Here is a 23,569-nt window from a genome sequence, read left to right as displayed (position 1 = left end):
AAGCCAACAAACAAACAAACCCAAAACTTGGGTAATCTACCCAAGAATAACCACTGTCAACATGCCACAAGTTTAACCATACAGATGTGTTTTTAAAAACTAGTATGAATGTTAATTCAAACATTATAATAAAATATTTGAGTATCATACTATGTGAAATGTAATATGAATATATCATATTGTGGCTTTCTTTTTCCATTTTGTAACACCTGGTAAAAACCAACTTAGAGCGCTGGAGAATATTTTTCTGCATCACCATTTTAATGGTTTCATTTAATGGCTGTGTGGCTCTACCATAACCTAATGCCCTACAGTTGAGTATTTAGGTTGTTTTCAATTTTTCACGACCATTAATGATATGATTAAAGGCACCCTTGCAGCTAAACCATTGTGTACATCCACGATGGTTTATTTAGGATAAATTTCGAGAAGAGTTTCTTTGTAAAATTTTGACATAGTGAACAGTGGGTGAGTCAAGAGTCTACTGCAATAGTCCAAGCATGAAATGCCAGGGTCTGAGCCAAGGTAGTAACAGTGAGAACACAAAGGAGTACTTTCAGTGGATATCTAGACAGCGGCTTTAGCAAGACTTGCTGCACTGGATGGATATGGGAGTGAGGTACAGAGCGAGGACAGCACCAACTGGGTAAATGTTAATGGGCATCACTGTCCCTATTTATTTCCTCAAATTTTAGTATTGTAGACTATTAGAATTGGTGAAGATTGGAGGTAATTTAATTCAATCTCTCTTCAAACTCAGCTTCTGCCCTATGACATTTCTAATTTATAGATTTTTTTGTGTTAGACTTGATTCCCTCTAGTGACAAGGAACTCACTACCTCTCCTATAGATAACTCAAGCTGATCTACGAAAGAGAGCTTTTTCAACAACATTCTGGTAGGGACTTTGTTTCTCTCTCATATACAGGAAACATCTCAAAGCATGCCCAAAATGGGGCAGCCTTACCTCATTAAATTCGGGATTCAAGGTCTTCTTCTTAATTTGAGTCTTGTGTTTGGCCTTCTTTCCCATGTCTGGTTTCAGCCAGCTGAGAGGAGACATGAGAGGCTGTTATGAATGAAGTTTAAGGAATAAGAAACAGCCTCTTGATGACCCCAAAGGCTCCTTCCAGTGTTAGGAGAATTGGATGAACAAGTAACTGATGAACAAATCAGAAAGTGAACCCACATGAATGATGACCAATGCACATTAGAGTCTCTACTTGATGCCGGGCACTGCCCTAAGCACCTTAGGTGGACTTAATCCTCAGCAAACACTAGATGGTAGAACTGAAATGACCCATTTTACATACAAGGAAACTGAGGGTCCAGCAAAGTTGAGAAATGTGCGTCAGGTCACACAGTGGGGACTGAACTCAGCTGTTGCCTCTGGAGACCGTGCTCTTAGCCACTATTTCCTCCCAATGGATTAATTTGAGAGCCTCAGGCAAGCTCTCTGGTTCCCCTTTCTGAAGGACATAGGATCCTTAGGGCCCATGCACCGTCTCAAGGCATCGACTCACAGCTTGACGAATGGATCCGAGTAGCCATTGGCGTCCATGGCGGCCAGGTGCACGCAGCGTACGATGCCCACGATGAGACCACCCTGCTGCGTGCTGTACATGAGGGATACCAGGATCTTGCCTCGTTCCTCTATGTCACCAATACGTTCCACCTGCTGCAGTAGGAGAAGAGGGCATGTGAGCCTAGGAAGGGAGGTGGGGCAGGCAGTGTGGATGGGCTCCTTAAGAAAGAGCCTATGGAAAGCAAGAGGAGCTCAGCCAGTGCTCGTGCAATCAGCACCACGGACAGCAGACCCCTCCCCCCAACTCGACTCCAGGGAGGGGCAAATGGTAATAGTCAAGGGGACCAGTCCAAGGCAACTGGGGGCCAGTGGTGTTAGTCTTAGACACGGACTGAGCCCTGACTCTGATCATAGGCTGAGCTTGACCCTGGTCCCAGCCCTGTCCCTAAGTCTGAGCTCAGGCTTCCCTGGTCCAACCAGCCTTCTCACAAGTGTAGTCCCTGGGGTCGTACAGAGACCTGGGCTGAGGACATGGACATAGCCCAACCCCCAGCCTTGGCTAGACACACAGCTCAAAGAGCCCCCCTTATGTCCCCACGGAGGGAGGGTGGCATTGTTCCAATCCTGCAGAATCTCCAGCAGAGCTTCTGCCAACCAGGCCGAGGAAGTCAGGGTGCGAGAGGATGGGGCTTCGCCCACCTCAGGCTCCAGGAGTAAAGAGCATCCCCCTGCTCTCATGTCCTAATGCCTTGGGCAAGGGTGGCTCTCGTGGAACCAACAGGCAGGTGGTTCTGGGAGAAAGAGTAGGGATGGGGACAGGGAGGGAGAGAAAAGGCAGATGCCAGGCCCCGACTGGTGGCTGCAAGACCCACTCTGTGCTCACCTCCTCCTCATAAAGGGCCATGCCTCGGGCGGACCCGGTGGTCCCAGCACGCTTCATCTTAGAAGGAAACAGAAAGGAAAGAGAGTATTATTTGTGGGGTTCATCTCCCTACACAGGAAGAACCAGAAGCCCCTCACCCCTCCATCAGCATCCAGAGCCATAGGGCAGGTTCTCCAAGCTTCTGTGGCCCTCTAGCTTTCCCCCTTTCACCTAAAATTTGTATAGTGCTAACCATTTGACAGACTACGTTAATGCACACAGCCTACCACACAGGTTGTATTCCTATCCCCATTTTACAGTTAAAAACACTGAGGGTCAGAGTGGTTAAGCCTCTTGCCCAACATCACACAAACAATAAGTGGCAGAGCACCCCATACATAAAATCATAGGATTTGATTTTCTGTGGCTGGAGTGGCACAGGGGTCTTGGGGTCTGACCACCAGGTGCTTCTTCCCCCAGTGACTCCTAAGGTCCTTTGGTGGGAGTATAAGGCTCTGGGGAACACAGTGTAAAAACTGCTGGTTAAATATTAGGTTGGTGCAAAAGTAATTGCAGTTTAAAAGGTTAAAAATAATTGCAAAAACTGCAATTACTTTTGCGCCAAGCTAATACAACCTCCCCATTTTAGACATGAGGAAAACTGAGTTCAAGAGGGGCGGGAACAGGGCTTATGCAGGCCCTGTCCTTGGTGAGGCAGTTGGTGCTGGGAGGGCTCAAGGTGAAGAGGGAAGGGTGATGATTAGTAGAGTCGTGTGGCCCCCTGCAGGCCTCTGCCTGTCCTGCCACGTCCGTGCCTCTGGGGCTGGCGGCATCCATCACAGGAACATGGGCGGGCCTGGCCACTGTCCTGACCACCCGACTAACTGAGTGTGGGAAAGAAGAGGAATCCTAAAGAACCCGCTGTGAACAGGAAAAGACCGAGAGGCAAAGCTCCACAACTAAGGTTGTCTTCAATGATTTATTTGGGGCCTGGCATTGGTGTCAATTCTTCTTCTCCATTTTCCTTTCTGTGTCTTTTCCTTCACCTGTGCTATACAAGTACGGCATGGCACATGGATATGCCATCCTCGGGCCGACCATCTGGTGGGAGGGTGCTGCAGGATTCCCCCTCCTGCCCGCCACGGCTTCCCCGTGGGGAGCTGGCTCTCGGCCCAGGGGCAGCAGGCCTGCTGGTGGTTACAGGAGAGCTGGGCTCTGCCCGGCACCTGAGAGCACGGCCGCTGACTCGTGGTGTCACCTTGGCAACGAGCTTCCTTCTCTGGGCCCAAGTGGCCCATATGTAAAAAAAACAAAAAGGGCAAGTTGGATTATCTCTAACAATACACGTTGCTGGTCCCACCCTACAAGGTGTGATCCAACAATACGGTGACTTTTTAAGTAAAAAAATGTCTTACAGTAAAAGACACATTGCCATTAATCCCCCTCAAAATACTCCCCCTCGTTTCAAACACGCTTGTCCCATCCTTCTTGCCACTTTCGGAAGCAGTTCTGGACGTCCTCTTTCGTGAGTGTCTTTAGTTGCATTCTCATGGCTGCCTCCATGTCCTGAATCATTTTGACTTTGGCGAAAAGCCAGAAGTCACACGGTGCCAGATCCGGTGAATAAGGTGGATGAGGACACACTGTCATGTTTTTATTTGACAGAAACTGCCGTATACCAGAACCGATACGTGACACGGAGTGCTGTCATGATGGAGGATGATTTACAGCACACTTTAAAACACACCTTCTCTCAGCCGTAGCTCACACCCGACTGACTGCACCGAACAAGCTGAAACTTGTCACCCACTGTGACTAAGGTTCGAGGCGCTGCGTCCCATACTGAAGATCCCTGCCTGTCCACTGGATGGCACTTGGCAGCAGCATTCACTGTATTTTGTGATCACAATGGAATGGCTCTGTGTCACACATCACTTCTGGTACGGCAATTCCTGTCAAATAAAACCATTACGGTGTGTCCTCACCTACCTTATTCACCGGACCTGGCACCGTGCGACTTCTGGCTCTTTCCCAACGTTAAAATGACCGTGAAAGGTAAACGGTTTTGAATCCATTCAGGACATCGAGGCAGCCAGGACAGTGCAACTAAACACACTCATGAAAGAGGACGTCCAGAACTGCTTCCGAAAGTGGCAAGAACAATGGGACAAGTGTGTTTGAAGCAAGGGGGAGTATTTTGAGGGGGATCAATGGCAACGTGTCTTTTACTGTAATACATTATTTTAGAATTTAAACATTCACCGTGCTGTTAGATCACAGCTCCTAAGTCACTAAGTCAGAATCTCCAGAGAGAAAGCTCCACAAATCTAAATTTGTAAAGCTCTGGTTTTACAAACTCTAATTGATTCTAAGGGGTAGCCCAACTGGAGAACCTCAGGTTGGTTCTTGTTCTTTCTCAAAAGAAAAGTATTACACCTAAGAATCACAGTTCTAATGCTTTATAAGTACTCTCACATGAACCCTAAAGAGACCCTATGAGACTGGTACTCTATCACCCTATTTTACAGATGAGAAAAGAAGGCCCAGAGAGGTTGAGTAATTTGGGCCATGTTATTCGACAAGTGGCAGGATTCAAATCCAGGGACTCTCCTTCCAGAGCTGCTGCTCTTCAGCACTGTGCTATCCTGCCTCCTGCTTATCTGTGTGGTGCTTTATGATTCTCTGACTGACAGGTGGGTAAGGCAATATTATTCCTATGATAACAACAGTTAAGAATTTATGAGTGCTGGGGCGGCCAGATGGCTCAGTTGGTTAGAGCGCAAGCTCTTAACAACAGGGTTGCTGGTTCAATTCCCTCATGGGACGGTGCGTCCCCTGCAACTAAAGACTGAAAACAGTGGCTGGACTTGGAGCTGAGCTGCGCCCTCCACAACTAGATTGAAGGACAACTTGACTTGGAGCTGGTGGGCCCTGGAGAAACACACTGTTCCCCAACATTCCCCAATTAAAAAAAAATTATGAGTGCTTATTATGTCCTAGGTTCTGTTCTGATTATGGCTTTCAGAAACCCTCCCACAAGGCAGGTACTGTTATAATGCCCATTTACAGACAAGAAAAACAGAGGCTCAAAATAGCTCAGACCCTTGGCCAAGGCTAGGGAGCAGGGAAATGGCAGAGCTGGGTCTTGCACCCAGGCAGGCCACATAGCCACACCACACTGCCGTTCTCAGTCTTCCCAAAGTGGACTCTACCATTCAGAGAAGTGATGTTAACACAAGGTTGGTAAAAGGCTGGCTGTTCTGACCTGAAATCTTCACCCTCCTCTCAACGGCTGCCATAGCCCCTCTACTGAGTGGCACCCTGCAGATCTGTTACCCCCTCTGCCGGTCCAGAGGAAGGCAGCACCCTCCAAACGTTTCTCCTCCACCGAACCCTCAGGAAAAGGCACTCACCGGGATCACCCGCTCTAGGCAGATGTTGAAGTTCTTCCTCTGGCTGGGTTTCAGTTTCTTGAGTGAGAATCTGGTCTCACCGATAAACTCATTATGGCCAAATTTGTCCTCGTCACAGACAGAGATCCTGAGATCCACAAAAGGGGTGGGGGAGAGAAAAAAGAGCATATATTGAGCTCCTATTATGTACCAAGAGCTGTGATGGATGCCAGGAAGGAATGTGTAATGTGCATAGGAACATTTCAATTTCCTATTTATTGGAAACGAGGCCAGGTATTTTTTGTTTCTTCTTTATTGTAGTGTAACTTACAAGCAGTATGTGGACAAATCTTGAAATTATAGCTTGTTGAATTTTTGCATGTGCATACACCCATGTAAGCACCACCCAGATCAAGATACAGAACGTTCCAGCCCCAGACGACCCTCGTGATCACTCCTTCAAAGATCACCACTGTCTTCTGGCCCCACGATTCATTGTCCTGTTTTTGACCTTCATATACATGGAATCTGATGGCTTCTTTTGCTCAACATTATGTCTGTGAGATTCATCCACATGCATAATTTGTCCTTTGTATTGCTGCATAGTATTCCATTGTGTAAACATACCCTAATAATTCTGTGGCTAATGGGCATATGGTTTTGAGCTATTTCTAGTTTTGAGCTACTATGCGTAAAGCTGCCATGGAACATTCTTGTCATGTCTTTTCATACACACGTGTACATAGTTGACCCTTGAACAACGCAGGGGATAGGGGTGTTGACCCACTGCAGAGTCGAAAACCCACATACAACTTTTGACACCCCAACAATGGAACCACTAATAGCCTACTGTTGACCGGGAGTCCGATCGAGAACATACGCAGTCGATTAACACATATTGTGTATGTTATACGTATTATAACACTGTGTCCTTACAGCACAGTAAGCTGTAGAAAAGACAATTATAAGGAAGAGAAAAGATATTTACAGTCTTTATTGAAAAAGAATCTGCAGAGGAGTGGGCTTGTGGAATTCAAAGCCAGGTTGTTCAAAGGTCAACTGTATTTCGACGGGGTGTCTTCCTAGGAGTGGAATTGCTGTGTCGTGGACTACACATAAGTTTGGCTTCAGGGAAAACTTCTAAGCACAAATTGTTTCCACCAATTACCCTCCCAACCAGCAGTAACGCAGGTTCTAGTTGTTCTTCGTCGTCTCCAACTTTTATTTCCTCAGTCTTTAATTGTAGCCTATCTCCCTGTAGTTTTCATTTGCATTTCCCTGATTGTTAATGAAGTTGAGCCTCCTTTTTATACACTTTATGGCCATTTGAGCATTATCTTTTGCAAAGTTAGGCTAGGAACTTAGCTGACCTCCCCTCATTTAGTTTTTCCTGCCCCCCCCCCCGAACATCTGAGTTTCCCACTTGAGAGAGGAGACAAAGGCCCAGAGAGGTTGAATTATTTTTCCCTAATAAAAGGCAGAATGAAGATGTGAATCCAGATCTCCCTCATCCTAAAACACTATATTGTCTTCAGCATGGCACTGAGTAGCAGAGAGGCACAGAAAGAGTCAGTAGGTCAGGAGAAAGGTCCCTCAGGAGGCCAAAAAGACCAGTCACAGGGTGGTGATTCATCCTGCCGTATACCAAAGCCAAGAAAGGACTTGTTCTCCCAAAGCATGGGAGGCCGTCTGGGGCACAGGCAGGGACTAATGGCAGGCGTGTCCCTCCTTGGCCATCAGCATTTGCCGAACAATGTTCAAAGTTCTGACAAAAAAAAAGAACAACAACAACAACTAAAAAAGAACAAAAAAAAATACAAGAACAGGGGCGGCTGGATGGCTCAGTTGGTTAGAGCGCGAGCTCTCAACAAGTTTTCCAGTTCAATTCCCCCATGGGATGGTGGGCTGCGTCCCCTGCAACTAAAGATTAAAAATGGCAACTGGACGTGGAGCTGAGCTGCGCCCTCCACAACTAGATTGAAGTCCACGACTTGGAGCTGATGGGCCCTGGAGAAACACACTGTTCCCCCAATAAAATTTAGAAAAAGAAAAAAAGAAAAAACATCTCTGAGCAAGGTACTTAAAAAAATAAAAGAATAAAGTGAAAAAGGAAACAAAAGAAAAACAAGACAAAACATTCAAAAAACAGTATTGTAACTGATGGGAATGTAGTTGGAAACAGCCAATTTGGAAAGCAATTTGCATACCTTGTAACATTAAAAAAACACCCCAAACCTACATATCCTATGATCCAGCAAATATTCCTTCTTTGTTTCTATCCTCAGGAAAAACTCCTAGGAACAGGAGGAAGCTCGTTGCAACTTTGTAGCAGAGAAAAGCTGGCAACAACCTAAACGTATGTCCACAGGGAACCGGCTAGAGAAACTGGTAAATATTCCCAGGAAATTTTAAAACATGCCAAACAATACCACATATTGTTTATAGATACATAATTATGTAGCTGAAGTAGAAGGCTCGCTGGGAATGATAGCCCTACAATTCAGGGTGGTGTTTAGCCCTGGGGAGGGAGGATAAGAAGGAGATGGGGGATGAAGTTTACCATAGGAGCTTCCACTTGCACCTGTAATGCTTTACTCTTTGAAAAAAATAAAAAACTAACAAAAAACGCCGAAGCACATACAGCGAAGTAGTGAAAGTTTTTTAAAACACTGAGTACTAGTTCATGGATGTTTGTTTTATTATATTCCGTACTTCTCTGTATATCTCTAATATTTAATCATGAAACATTTTAAAAAATCTGTGATCAATCTATTCCGCAGAGTACTCAGAAGCAGTTAAAAATTAGGTAGTTCTCAATGCCTTCTCAGGGCTGTAACTCCAAGCCCTGGAAATAGGAAATAGGCAAAAATAGGAAAATAGGAAAAAAGGCAAATACCAGATATATACAGCGTGACACTTTCCATGTTGCAAACCACAGTCTGTGTATGCATACACGCGCAGGGAGGAGGAAACAGAGCAGACTCACGCTGGCTGTGCGAGGGACTAACATTAAAAGGGTTTTGCCTTCTGTAATTTTTTTACAAGAAAAAATGTATTCATGTATTGCTTATATGATGAACAATGCAGTTTAAGACAACGCTGTAGAAGAATACAAAATGGCATCAACATATTGTTAAGTAAGAATAATTAATAGGATGGTTCATCTTTATAAACACTCCATTTTATAAAAAAAAAATTTTGCTTGTGCGCGCGCGCACACACACACACATACACCCAGAGGTCCAGACAGCAAGATGTTAAGAGTTTCACTTATCTGTACATACAGAAGTTTCTACCAGAAATATGCATCGTTTTTGTAGCAGTAAAAAAGAAAAACTATGCAGAGATGCTTTAAAGAGTGTCTCCCTCTGGCCAGCTTCAGTGCCCCTCTCTGCCCATCTGCCCAGCAGGTACCTGAGGGTTTTCCTCTGCATATCCTCTTCTGTGATGCCATGATAGACGAGAGTCTCATTCCAGATGGGGTTCCGAGTGTTTCGCAGGGTTTTTGTCCGAAGCTTGTTGGACTAGAACCCAGAGAGACAGACAGACAGACAGATACCTGCCTCAGTGGGGAGCCAGCTCGGTAGCCCCATCCTTTGGGATGATTTGGGGGGGGGGACTGACACTCCCCTTAGGAGTGTCCAGGGGCTCAGTTGCTCCCAAATGCATAACTTAGGGAGCGCGGGGGAGGGTCCGTCCTCTAGGCTGACGGCTACAGCTATCACCAATGCTGGACACTGGGCCCCCCTCCCTCCATGCACTGTGCTCCCTCTTTGAACTTTCCGTTAAGGTTAGAAAAGTAGAGACAGCTTTCTTTGAGGAAAAAAAATCATTTATATTTATAGGTCAGAGAGGCAGAAATGAGAGTCACCCACTCCTCGGCAGCAACAGAACAGTTCTTGGGGATATCGGGAGGGTTCCATCTGTTTTCCCAAAGAGCATCCCCGATGCCTGAAATTCCTTAGAGGCAACAGAATTTTTCATTTTACTCTATGAGGTCACCAGAAGAGGTGGCCTGGTGGCAAATCTGATGCACATTAATATGTAAATGATGCACTGGATTCTTTGGCGAAGTACATTTGGATTTAGGGGTAAAGGAGAGAGTCTCAAGGAGAAGCAAATGTGACTGGGGAGTTAGGAGCAGCCAACCACTTTTCAGTTTGGCCACGGCCAAGGGAGGGGCTGTTTCTCCTAAATCCAAACAAAGAATGGGTGTGTGTGTGTGTGTGTCCTCTTTTGTCTTATGGGGCATTTGATACTCAGAGATTTTTAACAAGCATTTCCCCAAGATCATGGAACCAAGGGCACAGCCACCCGTGTATTTCGGACATCCATGTCACATGAACAGAACAAAGCAACAAATAAAACCCAAGAAGGCACACACACTTTCCAGCCACGCACTCTGAGTGGGTCCATCTAAAGTGAGGAGAACCCATCCCACTTTCCCTCCCTTAGAGCAAAGTAATGATCAGCAGGTGAGCTGGAAGGGGAGAGAAAGTGGGTGGGACGGGGCGCCTTTTCTCTCAGGAGGAGCACAGGATCTCAAGGGCTTGGCCCTGAAATCTACAGGCAGTACACGTTTCTATTGCGAGATGAGGAGCGTTTGGTTGGGGCATAAAATGGGAGGGGCAGGGGGACCAGGGCCAGCGCTGGGGAGCCACTAAAGGTATCTGAGCAGGCCAAGGGCATAATCGGGGCATATGATTCTTTCCTGGCTGTTGGCAGGTCCCCGATCCCAGGTTTCTGGACTGCAGAAATGGACAGAGCCCCTGTCCCTTGAGGGAGAATGATGCGTGGCCACCCCTCGCCCTTTGCAAGGACTTTGCCACTCAGGGAGGAGGAGGATTTGGGGGCAGATAGGGCTATTTTAGGCTCTGAGCTGGGAACCTTGCGTGCCTGCCAGGGCCTATGTGCCCGGCTTGCGGAGAGGCCCAGGCCATATGGTACCTTGCTGGCTCCCGGCAGGAGGTGCAGCTTAACGTAGGGATCAGCCAAGCCATTGGAGTCCATGGGCTTCAGTCCCTGTAAGACAAAAGGCAATGGTGGGAGGGCTTTGGGAGGCCTGGGCGCTCAGCTGTCACAGGCACTGGGCACAGCCCCTGGCATCTGTCCCAACCATCGGTTACCATGTGTGCTTCCTCTTCCAAAAAAAGATAGAGGGAAAACGCAGTATCGTGGAAAGAGCTCTGGAATCAGGCAGACAGGGTTTAAAGCCTGGTCAGGTCACTTCCTGGCTGTGTGACCTTAGGCAAGTTTCTTAATTTCTCTGAGCCTCATTTTCCTCATTTGTCAAATGGGAAGAGAACAGTACCTGCTTCATGGAATAGTGAGACTTACGTGCAATTTCACCTGTAAAGCGCTTGACACAGTGCCTGGCACATAATAAGTGTTCCATCAAGGTTGGATTGTCCCTCTTAGGAGGGGAGGAGATGTCCCAGAATAGGAAGGGCGGAAGAAAAGGAGAGGCTAGGGAAAGGAGGTCTGAGTTCTGGCTCCAGCCCCTGCTCTCCCTTCTGAGACCTCAGTTTCTCTATCTCTATGATGGGGTCGCAGTCTCTGCCTGGGCCCCCTCACAGGGCTGGGGTGAAGCTCACATGAGACAAGGGGAGAAAGGAATCTGGCATAGACATTAATTGGGCTTGTTAATATGAGCAACTTCAAACTTCCTGGGGTTTGGACACCCTCTGTCCTTCCTTTGTGCCCAGGCTGGGACAGGTGTCCCACCTCTGGGCTCCCACCGTCCCGTCACAGCACCAATCCCCAATCCCAGGTTTTGTGCCCTCATCTGTTCAGTGGGGCTGATCACAGCCCCTGCTTCATGGGGTTCTTGGAGGATTAAATGCGATTTCACCTGTGAGGGTTGAGCTCTGGGCTTGGCACAAGTATGTGTGAACAATTTTTACTTCTACTAGCTGGGGAGAGGATGCCATAAAACAGGGTACAAGGGGGAAAGCTGGCAGCGTTCTCTAAGGGGTAAGATCACAGGCTTTTGAGCAGGACTACAGGGTTCGAATCTCAGCTCTCTCACTTCCTGGCTATGTGACCTGGGTAAGTCACTTAACCTCTCTGTGCCTCGGTTTCCCCGTCTGTAAAATCAGAATGATGATAGACCCTTCCTCATAGGTTGCTGTGAAGATGAAATGGGACAAAATCTGTAGAAAGCCCCAGCGGGTGTATAATACTCAAGAGATGCTATAGTGATGGTTTCTTGTCCATTTCCCAGTGAGGGTCCGTGAGGGTACGGCCTTGTTCACTCTGGTATCTCCCGCGTCTAGGGCACTGCCTGGTACAGAGCAGGTATTTAACAAATATTTCTGGAATGACTGCTTAGAGTGCGAGGTGACAAACTGGCAGACACTGTGTTTTTAAATTTTGAATTTAAATGTCTTTGAGTGGGGCCTACTCACTCCAGTTTACCTAAGTTTCTACCACCCCCTCACATCTCAGGCACTTTTCTCATTTCCATTACCAGCCCAGCCCGTGAGTGTTTGAGTTTTCTGTATCCCTGTCTCGAGGGGACTGGAATGGCGTGGCTTTCCCCCATTTCTGGAGCCGGAGGGGAAGACTGTGAATGAATGGTTACGGACCTAGAGCTACTGTGTTTCCCTGAAAAGAAGACCCAGCCAATCAGCTTTAATGTGTCTTTTGGAGCAAACATTAATATAAGACCCGGTTATATTATATTATATTATATTATATTATATTATATTATATTATATTATATTATATATATTATATATTGTTTTATGTTATGTTATGTTATATAAGACCTGGTCTTATATTATACTATATAAGACCCGGTCTTATTTTACTTACTTAGAGTTATATATTTTACTTACTTATATATTAATTTTTGCTCCAAAAGATGCATTAGACCTGACTGTCCAGCTAGGTGTTATTTTCGGGGAAACATGGTAGAGACTATAACATCCGGACTCAAATACTATCAAGTTCTATCCCTTACCAGCTGTCTGACCTCAGGCTTTAACTTTCTGAGCCTCAGTTTTCTCATCTGTACAAAGGAGCTAATTATGGCCCCTACCTCAGAGGTTCCTATGAAGACAAAACAAGATCATGTATGTACCTGCTGCTTTGTTCGGAGGAGGGGCTGAATGTGCCTCAGTGACTGACACACAATAGGTGACCAATAAATGTTTGCTGAAGAAGTGACCTGGCTGTGCTGATCAGAGTTGTATTAGGCATTTCATACCTCATTTATCATCCACGCTGGGACATTTTATGAGGAGGGACGTTACTTATTACAGCAAGGCAACAGGCACAGATGGGAACTGTCCTGGGCAAACTGGAACATGTGGCCACCTTACATTTAATACTCAATACTCATCCCTAGGGGAGATTATCCCGTTTACAAATGTTCACACTGAGGCCCACAGAGGTAAGTAACTTCCCCCAAATCACATAGCTAGGAAACAGCGGATCTGGTATTTGAACCCAGGAAGTCTGGTTCCTGAGCTTTGGTTGGCATGGGAGGAAATCCTAGTCAGTTCCTTTCCGGGATTTGCACTGATATCACCATCCAGCTTTCCTTGGGGTCTGGAATGCAGTTGGCTTACTTCCCCGGAGCCTGCAGCGTGGGGAAGTTTTTCCATCCTGGTTTGCCTTTCCCACCTGAAGCCCACGTTAGTATCCTTGTATCTGCAACAAAGGCCGACTCAGGCTGCTGCTACAGCTTGACAGCCACGTCACCCAAAGGAGCTGTTCCATGGCCATGTCAGCTGTCAAATCAGGCTGTCATTGCCTCCCAGGTGGCACCTCTGCAGGCTCTTCCAGAGATGCTATGGACAGGCCTGGCAGATCTCAGCTCTGTCCTTGAAGCCTGGCTCCTGGGAGGCGGCTGAAGATAAGTGAAACTCCTTTGGGGCTGTCCCCGGAGGGGGTCCTCCCCCACAGATACAGGCTATGGCTAATTCCTGTCTTTTCCTCACCACTGTCACTGTCACAGATAGACAAGGCAATGACAGAGACAGGCCTGGTAAGGCATGCCCTCCCGAGTTCCTGAGAAATGCCCGCACAGCCTGAGTGGTGCCCAGCTTGGCCCCCTTACCCACCTTGGCTTTTATGATGGTGCAGTGCAGGGAGCTGTTGTCCTGGTCGTAAAGAAGGCTGAACTCCAGGGCACCCAGGGTGGCTGGAGGGGGAAGAGGCAGGAACCAAGACAACATTCATTCAGTCATTCAACAAACATTTCCTGAGCACTGACTATGTGCCCCGTCTGGGCTAGGCACTGAGCCTACCGAGGAGAGGAAGACTCGCTCCCTGCTCTCAACACCCCACGCTGGTAGGCCCTCTGCACGGGTGACTGGGTAATTATTTTTAAGGCCTAGTTAATGACGTCCTGAACTGCTGGACAGAGAACCCCAGAAGGGCAAGAGCTGTGCCTGTTTTGTTCACGGCTGTGTCCCCACTGGGCACGGTACAGGGTACACCGTCAGTGCTCACTTACTTGCTGAAGGAGCGAGCCTTAGCATTTGGTGTTGCCGCTGCCTGGAATGCTCTCCCTCTAGAACCTCACATGGCTGGTGCCTTCTCAAGATCCATGTCTCAGCTTGAATGTCACCTTCTCAGAGAAGCCCTCCCTGATCACGCCATCTAAAGCAGCTACCCTCGCAGTCATTCACCCTATTTTATTTACTTCGTGGCGCTCTGTTGCTATTTGACGTGAACTCATTGGTATGTTTCTCTCTACTAGACCGGTAGTTCCATCAGATCTTTTTCTGTTGTGGTATCCCCAGCCCCTAGAACAGTTTGGGCCACCTAGTAGGTGCTCAATAAATATCTGTCAAATATAGAGGAGTACAGAGTTTAATAGAGTTGATTACAGAGACAGGCTTGTTATAAACCGCTGGGGACAGACACAGGCTGGGAGGGGTCATCTATGCTTGGCAGTCCAGAGAAGGGACACATAAGGCAGATGGAATAGCAGTGGCCACTGTTCCAGGCGGAAGGACCAGGAAGTGGAAAGGCAGAGAGGTGGGAGAGACATGGCATATTTCCAGAGTAGAAGTAGCCTGTGGCTGGCAAGGTTGGGGGGTGGACTCCCCAACTCCTTTCCCCTGAGATTGCAGACCCCTGACCCATGACCCAGGGGAGAGCCTGGGGACAGAGGGGATAGCTGATATTTCACCCAGGTCTGGCCTCTGCGATAGCTGTGTGATTGCCCCTCCACTTACTGGTTGTGTGAACTTGGACAAGCCAGTTAATCTCTCGGGGCCTCCGTTTCCCTGTCTGTGAAACGGGAGCAGTAAAAGCTACTATTCCGAGGCCCCTTGGAACGATTAGATGAGTGCATGCACATAACACACTTAGAAAAGTTCGTAAAACAAAATAAGTGCTCAACAAATGTGTGTATCACCTTCCCTCTGATGGGCATATCACATCATGAAAATTCCTCACGTGTGTTTAGCACATTACATAATAATAATGGTTTCCAGTTTTAGGAAGCACTTTTCCAGGTGGTGCCTCAGTTTACCCTCCCCTCCGCCCTGTGTGGGAGGCAGTATTTGCTACCCATTTTACAATGAGGTGACCTGATGGGCCAGAGCCATGCCACTCATTACAGCCCTCGGTCCATTTCATCTGAGCAGGGCGTCTCTCTACTTGACCTGGAACTCTTGGAACGTCCCCCCAATCCTGCAACAGGTATCCAGTCCACCCATTTGTCCATCCATGCCTCCCTCCAGCTGACACAGGCCACCCCCAGCTCTCCCCTGCTGCTCGAGCCACACTCAGAAGTGCCACTGAAGTGTGTATGTGTGTCCCTAGGACTCGGGCTCTGAGTGTGAGAGGCACAGAGCAGGTACTTCATAAATCCCTGAATGGATGGATGCAAGAGGAACCATCCAGAAATTTTAAAATCATGGTTAAAAAATTACTTTTAGAAAGACACTCATTAAAGAGTTTGGGAAATGATTAAAATACATGTATATATATATATCCCTAGAATTGCTAGGTCATTGTTTGACCTGTTGAGGAACCGCCCTACCGGACAATGTGAATATAGTTGAATTGTACTCTTTAAAGTGATTCAAATGGTAACTTGGACGATCTATAGGTCATCATCGTGACATATGTACATATCAGAAAGCTAATGTCATTTTGTGAATGTCGGAACACAAATTTGTATTTTCATAACGTGGCTGAGGCATTTATTACGTGAGGTATGTTGAGGGGCTGGGCGGGGTACCCAGGGCTGCTGCTGGAGCCGTCCCTGTTTCCCTGGGGCCGACCCTGAAGGGACTTTCCCCAGACACCCTCTGTTAAGGGCCACCTACTTGCTTCATCCGAGTCGTAGCTGTTGGTTTCTTCCTCATCCTCCTCCGGGGGTGGGGGCTGACGGGCAGGGGCCACGGCAGGCTGGGGGGCAGCAGCAGACGCGTGGGAATAGGGGCCCGATGGGTAGCCCGCACGGTCCTCCCTGGTTCCAGCTCCCCCCGTTCTCTCTTCCCGGGGAGGGGCAGTGGCCCCTGTACAGCCAGGGTCGCTGGGAGCCACCTCTGCAGGGGAGAGGGCGGGAAGGAGGCAGCTGAGTCCCTCTGTCATAACCGCAGCAGCAACAACGGCTGCAGCGTTACCACAAGTGGCGAGCACCTACTGCATACCCGGCGCCCAGCGAATCCTGCGCCAGACGCACCCACAGTCCTAGCAGCACAGAATTATCACCTCCAGTGGACAAGTCGGCGGCATCATGCCCTTCCCTGGTTTTCACAATGTTGCCTTTGTCAAAGCCACGGAGAGAAGCCTGTGAAAATGCAGCTTCCCGGGCCCCACCCAGGATCAACAGGCCCTGCAGTGGGGCCTTGGAATCGATGATTTATAACAAGTCCCACGAGCTGATTCAGATGCAGGCGAAACAGACATCACAGGGGTTATTAATCAGCAGTGTGGGCTCTGGGTTGGAGTCTCTGCTGTGTGACCCAGGGCACATTACTTAATGTCTCTGAGCCTCAGTTTCCTCATCTGTACAATGGGAATTATAATACCTGCAGGTACTCAAATAGCAGTGGTCATTATTTTAAAAATTACATAATATATGTACAGCACTTAAAACCGTGCCTCGTGCATTAGAAAGTAATGAGTAAGTTGTAGCTATGGCGATGGATGGTAACACATATATATCATCTGTAATAGTCACCGTCACTCAGCATGGTCTTAATACATAACAGGCCACATGTTAAGGTTTTATATGTATTAATTTGTTTAATCCACCCAACAATATTGTGAGGTAAGTCCTTGTATTATTCCCATTTTAGAGATAAAGAAACTGAGGCTCAGGGAAGTTAAGTGACTTACCTCAGGTCACATAACTGGGAAGAAAAATCGCACGTTTTTCTTACAGATGGCATAAGAACAAAAAAGGACATATGGAGTCATACAGTCAAAAAGGACATATGGGCAGCAGAGATTTGAATCCAAGACGAGTATGCTTTTCACTACTATGTGTTGTCATTCTCCATCGATCTAATCTTCGTATGGACTATCTATATTTTGGAATTAGGGGGGCCCTTAGAGCCAGCTCATCAGATATGTCTCAGGATGCCGACGGGTCCCAGGTCTGCCTGCCCCCTGCGCTCTCACAGGGAAGTGGGAGAGAGGTGGCCACTTGGGCAGGAACGGGAAGAAGTGAGCACTCGCCTGGTCTCTGGTCCGGAAAGCGTCCTGCTGGCCCAGGACTGGGTCTGCTGCCTCCTGGGGGCCCTGAGTGGGAAAAAGAAAAAGAGATGGAGCAGAGAAGGTGACATCATTTGAGTGTCTGCCTCTTGTCCCTCTCATTGCCCAGGCATCCACACGGGCCCAAGGGTAGCCGGTGACAGCAGATATTTGGAGCAGCAGAAACGGTCCCACAGGGGATTCTGGGGTCAGGAAGGCCTGGGTTCAAGCCCCAGCGCTTCCTTCTTGAGCCTCAGCTTCCTCCTCTGTGAAATGGGATGGTGATGCCTGCTCTCCATGTTTGTGCCACCACATGCCTGGCTGTTAGGAACGAAGCCTGAATTGCCTGTAGGCTGAAGGGCAAGGTTATGCTGAGTCCACCATGGCTATGGGTAATTACCAACCAATCCAGGGGGTTCTTTACCATGACATTTCCCAATGCATGGGGTGCAGGGGAGAACCACAGGGATGGGGCATAAAGTAACGTTCAGTGACACAGTGAGAAAGTCATTCTGGTTTCCACTGTCAGTCGATACTGATTTCATCATGGAGAAAGTCTCACTTAGGGGGCCCTGTGTCTTGAACACCCCTCTGACCTTTGTGAATTTCCCTGTGTAACAAAAGAGAAGAGGCCTCGGGCTCAGGGCAGGCCGGATCCCTGAGAACGTCATTGCACTGTTTTATTTTCATTATGCAATGGGTCGACTTGTATTCCTCCAAAGGGGGTTCAAGTCCTAACCCCCCAGTGCCTGGGAATGTGACCTCATGTGGAAAGAGGGTCTTTGCAGCTGATCAAGTTGAAAAAAAAGGAGGCCATTAGGGTGGCCCTACGCCAATATAACCGTGTCCTTATGACAAGGAGAAATGGGGACCCAGAGACAGACATGCACAGAAGGAAGACGATGTGAAGACACAGGGAGAAAGCCATCTACCAGCCATGGAATGCCTGAGGCCACCAGAAGCTACCAGAGAGGCCTGGAAGATTCTCTCTCACCGCCCTCAGAAGAAACCTGCCAGACTTTTGGCCTCCAGTTTGTGGTTCCTTTACACTCTCTTTAGAGTATGGAATACCGGTTTCCCATTTATGCCATTATTATAGATTTCTTTTACAGTAACAATATTGAAACTGTACCAAGTAGGCATTATTTCTTTTGTCTCTCACAAGCCATATTTGTTTAGATGGTCGCATGTTACCGATCTCTTCGCTCACCATTTCTTCCTGAATCTCACACTATGTTTCTGGGAACATTTGCCATTTTATTCAAGTCTGATGTTCTCAAATTTTCCTTGAGAGAATCTGTGACAGCAAATTCTCTCAGTTATGTTTGCAAAGTGAGTCAATCTGAAGACAGATATCAAGACAATAAGACAGTAGGTGGTAGGTTCAGGTGGCAAAAATTGTGACAGTGGAGTGGCAATGCCTGCAGGTGGAAAACACTGAGGAGTGAAGTGCTGTCACTTCTTGCATTTAGGTGCATGAGACGCTCCCTCCCAACCCGCCTGGCCTCTAAGCTCTGAGGATTACTCATTCTGAGGGTCGTAGACAAGCTTAGGATTCGGGGGTGACTGCGGGTTTGCAGAAAGCCAGGGGCTCTGCCAGCAAGGATGGGAGGAATTGGGATCAGCGCTGAGTGACGGGCGGGCTGGGTGGGCGAGTGGGCCGCTGGTACCTGGCTGCACAGGCTGAGGAGGCACTGACGTGGGGGCAGGTCTGGAGGCCTGGATTGAGTTGGCCCGTCTCAAACCTGCAGGAGAAAGGAAAGGAAACAGCCCGTCATGTGCACGTGTACACACACACACACACACACACACACACACACACACGGCGGGAAGAAGCTGGGACCAGTCAGCCAGCACAAGGCAATGTCTTCGGGATTTGAATGCAGCCCCTTCCCCCCCACACAACACTGTCAGCTCTTTCAGGCCCCCCTCTCCTCCCTCAGTGCATTCTCTCCTTCCAATACTCAGACCCCCTGCGCAAGTCACAGCAGCAGCATGGGGTGTTGAAAAGCACAGGTTCTGTGGTGTTGCTTCCACCTGTGCAACCTTGCACAAACGACCTCTCCTTTCCGGGCCTGAGTCTCCTCATCAGTTAAATGGGGATAATAGTACCTACCTCACGGCACGTGGTGGAGATACAATGATACAATACACGCAAAGTGCTCAAAACAGTGCCTGCCATGTAGCAGACACTCAACATCTGGCAGAGGTTGATATTATTTTATTATTATTGAAAGAATCTGGTCTCTATCTTTACATGGGCCTAGCTTTGCATTTGAGTGTTCTCTTTTATAAGCTGTGTGACTTTGGGTTGCTCACTCACCCTCTCTGAACCGCAGATGCCTCATGGAGGCAATAACTCTACCTATCTGATAACAATGAGTTAACATTTATTTAATGCTTACCATGTGCTAGGGACTTTACATATGAGAATTTATTTAATCTCTACACCCCATGAGGTGGACACTTTAGTATCTCCACTTTATAAATGGAGAAACTGAGGCACAGAGGAGTAGGGGCACTCATCCAATGTCTGTTGCTGGTGTGTGGCAGAGCTGGGTTTGACTCAGGCATTTGGTCTCCAAAGTCTGCTTGAGACCATTAGGTGCTAAGCCACGAACCCACTACCCAGAAAAAGAAGGCCAGAGGTCAAACAGGACCTAATATTCAGCCCATTGAACTGAGACCCAGTCTCATGACCTCGCTACAAAAAAAATGAAGCAGTTCCAAGTTCGCACACAGGGGTAGGAAACACAGCTCTCCCCGAGCCAGCATATTTCTCTCAAAGTCCAGAGTCAGGGGCTCCCACCAGTGGGCACTCTTGCTGAACAAATCCACCACGAGTGAGGACAGAGGTGCTATGAGTGGCATCCCAGCCACGCTAACCCAGCCTATTGTCACCTCCAGCACAGGCTACTTGCCAGGAGAAGAAAGAACTTGGACAGATCTGTGAAAGGGAAGCATTCTTACTTTGCTCAAAGCCAAGGGGCCTTTCCCCCCAGAGCTTGTTGGGGGAGGGGGATAAAAAAAAATCACAAGTTTTTCTTAAAGATGGCACACAGTAGGTGCTCGATAAATACTGAACGAACAAATGAATAAAAACACTGTCCTCCCCATTCTTTCTGATTCTCCTCATCCAGGAAGTGCGTCTGGATCTGCCCATCTCTGTCACCTGCTGGGCTCCGGCTGGAGTCACTGGCAGCCGAGCCGTGGCCATGGTCCCAACTCTCTGAGTCCCGGCTGGATGAGCTCATTCGTGCCTCAGACGCCCGGCGCACAGGAGGCCCATAACTCCCTCGACCAGGAGCTGAGGTCAGGTCAGGGCCTGGAAAGAAAAGCACGCATTGACCGGAGAAAGGGCAATGGGAGAATGGAATGAAAGGACCCCTGTTCCAAAATAGAAGACGGAGTCGGCAGAACCCACCTGGCTTCTGACCTGGGCCCCTCCTGTCATCAGTGTCAACTGGAGAGAGAGAGAAAAATGACAGGAAGAGCTTGTTTTATGATGTCTGGAGAGCTATTACTTAAGGAGCTCACAAAGGGTCCCATTCACCATTCCCAAGAACTTTTGTTTAATTAAAAGTCTCCCCTCCAGTACCTCCCCAATCACCTCCTGTCTACAGTTTTATTCTGCATTGTTTCCTTTGCATGCAGAAACAGGAGCATACCCAGGCTCCAAAAAGACCAAACTGAGATGACTGGTTACATAGGCACACTCTTCTAGATATGCTTTGTTCATGTAATTTAATTATCCCCAGGACTCACCAAGCATGTCCCAACTTCAAGCCCTCTGTACACAATATTCCCGAAGATTCTATGGGCCCTCTCTATCACTTCCATCAGGTATCTCCCCAAAGATCATCCTCAGACAGCCCTTCTCTGGCCATTCCATTCACAATGGAGACTCCCCTTTACCTGCCTCCTTTTCTTCCTGGCATTTATCACGACCTGATATTAAATGTATTTGCGTTGGCAGCTTGTTGAGCATCTGTTGCCACCAGTAGAATTTCAGCTACACGAAGGCAGCGATTTTGGTCTGTGGCACACACCCCCCCACACACACACCAAGGGCACAGAACAGAGTCTAGAACTCATTCGGTGCTCAGTAAATGTTTGTCAAAAGAATGCTAAAAGTGCTCATCACAGACATAATTCAAAATTGATAATGGAGAGTGAGATCATTTCATTTAAAAAGGTGTTTAATATAGGATGGTATGGATATGTCATAATCCATCCAACAATTCCCCTTATGAATGAACATTTAGGTTTATCCAGTGTTTCTGATGCCATAAATAAGGAGGCAACAAATATATTGACACATATATCTTTTTATATGTTACTTGTGTGGCTTTAGATATATTCCCAGGGAGGATTGCAGGGTCCAATGGTACATAAACTTCAGATTTTAATATATTCTGCCAGATTACTTTCTAAAACGCTGGAGGTGACTTTTAGTCCTACCAACAGTTTATAGAGTACTGGTTTCCCCGAACATTCACCAGCACTGGATGTTAGTACCCGGGAGTTTTTTAGGTGTCACCATTCAATGCTGGTGATGTTCCTTCTTCCTGTTGAGGTGAATGGGTATAACATCCACCATATTTTCAGAGTGTTATCTGTTTTGTCCAGAGTTTATCTGATAAGCTAATGCATACCATTTATGTGTGTATGTGTCTGTGTACAGGTGGTTAACATGATATATTATTAGCCAACATTTACTAAGTGTGGCATTCTGCAAAGCACCTTCCCTGTAGTATCTCATTTAATCCTCAAAATAAGCGCATGAGTTAACTCCATTTTATAGATGAGGAAAGGGTCTCAGGGAGGTTAGGCCACTTGCTCAAGCTCAATGGCTAGTAAGTGGCAGAGCTGGAATTCAAATTTACATCCTGCTGGCTTCGGATGTCCAAGCTCTCAACAGTTATGCTACATTGCCTTCTCAGCCTAGAAGGAGTGATGCTTAACCAAGAAGAAGGAAATCCTTCTGGTAGAAACTGGGCGCTCCTCTTGGATGCTGTGTCTATGGACAATTTGGCAAATCTCTGGAAAGAATCGGAATTGCTCATGCCTTGTCAGGAAGAAAATATTCATTGATGCCTTCTGAGAGCCAGGCATTATACTGGGTATCTTGAGAAGTTATCTTATAGGAAACATAGTTGGGCATTTCAATTTTTGAGACCTCTAACTATAACCTTCCTTCCAGAAGCACTGCCTGGACTCAACCCCAGAATTGTCCTTCAGACCTGATTTTATCACTGAGTGTTACATTGAAATCATTGCAAAGGCTTTATCTACTTGGCCCTCGTGGCCTCGTTCAGTTAAAATGTGTTTGTTATTGTGGTTGCTTTTTTCCCCCGTAACTGTTTCGCTTTTCCCTTTTAATCATTTTAATAATTAGTAATACTTAGATAATAATGATAATTTCCACAGTAGTGATCATTTTCTTTTACCAATTTCCTTTCTACTTATCTTTCACTTTTAATTAGTCCAATTTCAGATTTGCTGATGGCTGATGGAAGAAATATCAGGGGTCAGGAAGGCCTTCTCAACAAGCCCCAAATCCGCCCCCCCAAGCTCCAGTGTATATTTTAGTTGTGGGAGTCTCTCTTAGTTCCTAATGTTAATTTTTTACCTCTGTTGTACCTCTAAGTCCTCCACCAAGGGTGACACTAAGCATTTTGGAAGCCTGATATTGCTGAAGAGTTCTCTGTGCTATCTTCCTAATAAGGGCGCATGGTGAGCTGTGAAGAGGACATAGGAGTCCTAGACCCAAGCCCAGAGATTGGCTGCCCACCAACTGAATAGAGAAACACACACACAACGCCAGGACGCGCTTAGGTAGACCAGTTAGCCAAGATCTGTCCTTGGTGCTGAAAGAAGTGACTTTTGTCTTACCTCGAGTTGCAGCCTGGGAAGTGTGCTTGGGCTCAGCGGTGAGCTGCTCAGTGGCAGCGGGCTCGCCGACAGGCTGCTGGGGCTTGGTCTTCTTGATGGGCATAGGCTGTGGGAGGACCTGTTTGGGGAAGCCCTTGAAGAACCATGCTCCAGAACGCTTCCACACCTGGGGGAAGAGAGGGAGAGGATGAAGATATGGCAGCCAGGCACTCTCGTTCCTGCCTTCACA

At 47.5% G+C, this 23,569-nt stretch overlaps 1 protein-coding gene across 13 annotated transcripts in view; it reads right to left on the bottom strand.

Annotated features, from left to right (window-relative positions):
- RPH3A (rabphilin 3A) overlaps positions 1–23,569 on the bottom strand; it is a 218,049-nt gene that overhangs the window by 3,851 nt on the left and 190,629 nt on the right. For 11 of the 13 annotated variants that reach the window (XM_081036958.1, XM_081036949.1, XM_081036951.1 and 8 more), the window contains 13 exons: positions 23,341–23,506; positions 20,870–20,908; positions 20,618–20,770; positions 19,116–19,190; positions 17,431–17,493; positions 16,071–16,292; positions 13,848–13,927; positions 10,726–10,800; positions 9,193–9,302; positions 5,800–5,926; positions 2,408–2,464; positions 1,523–1,677; positions 967–1,048 (listed from right to left, as the gene is read on the bottom strand). In XM_081036958.1, coding sequence (XP_080893084.1) covers positions 967–1,048; positions 1,523–1,677; positions 2,408–2,464; positions 5,800–5,926; positions 9,193–9,302; positions 10,726–10,800; positions 13,848–13,927; positions 16,071–16,292; positions 17,431–17,493; positions 19,116–19,190; positions 20,618–20,770; positions 20,870–20,908; positions 23,341–23,506 — 1,404 coding nt within the window. The remainder of the gene's footprint in view (positions 1–966; positions 1,049–1,522; positions 1,678–2,407; positions 2,465–5,799; positions 5,927–9,192; positions 9,303–10,725; positions 10,801–13,847; positions 13,928–16,070; positions 16,293–17,430; positions 17,494–19,115; positions 19,191–20,617; positions 20,771–20,869; positions 20,909–23,340; positions 23,507–23,569) is intronic. The other 2 variants (XM_081036954.1, XM_081036947.1) reach the window with 1 other exon arrangement.

The sequence above is a fragment of the Rhinolophus hipposideros genome (genome assembly GCF_964194185.1).
Source record: "Rhinolophus hipposideros genome assembly, chromosome: 24".
Classification (NCBI taxonomy): Eukaryota; Metazoa; Chordata; class Mammalia; order Chiroptera; family Rhinolophidae; genus Rhinolophus; species Rhinolophus hipposideros.
This window is presented reverse-complemented; position numbering and strand designations above follow the sequence as displayed.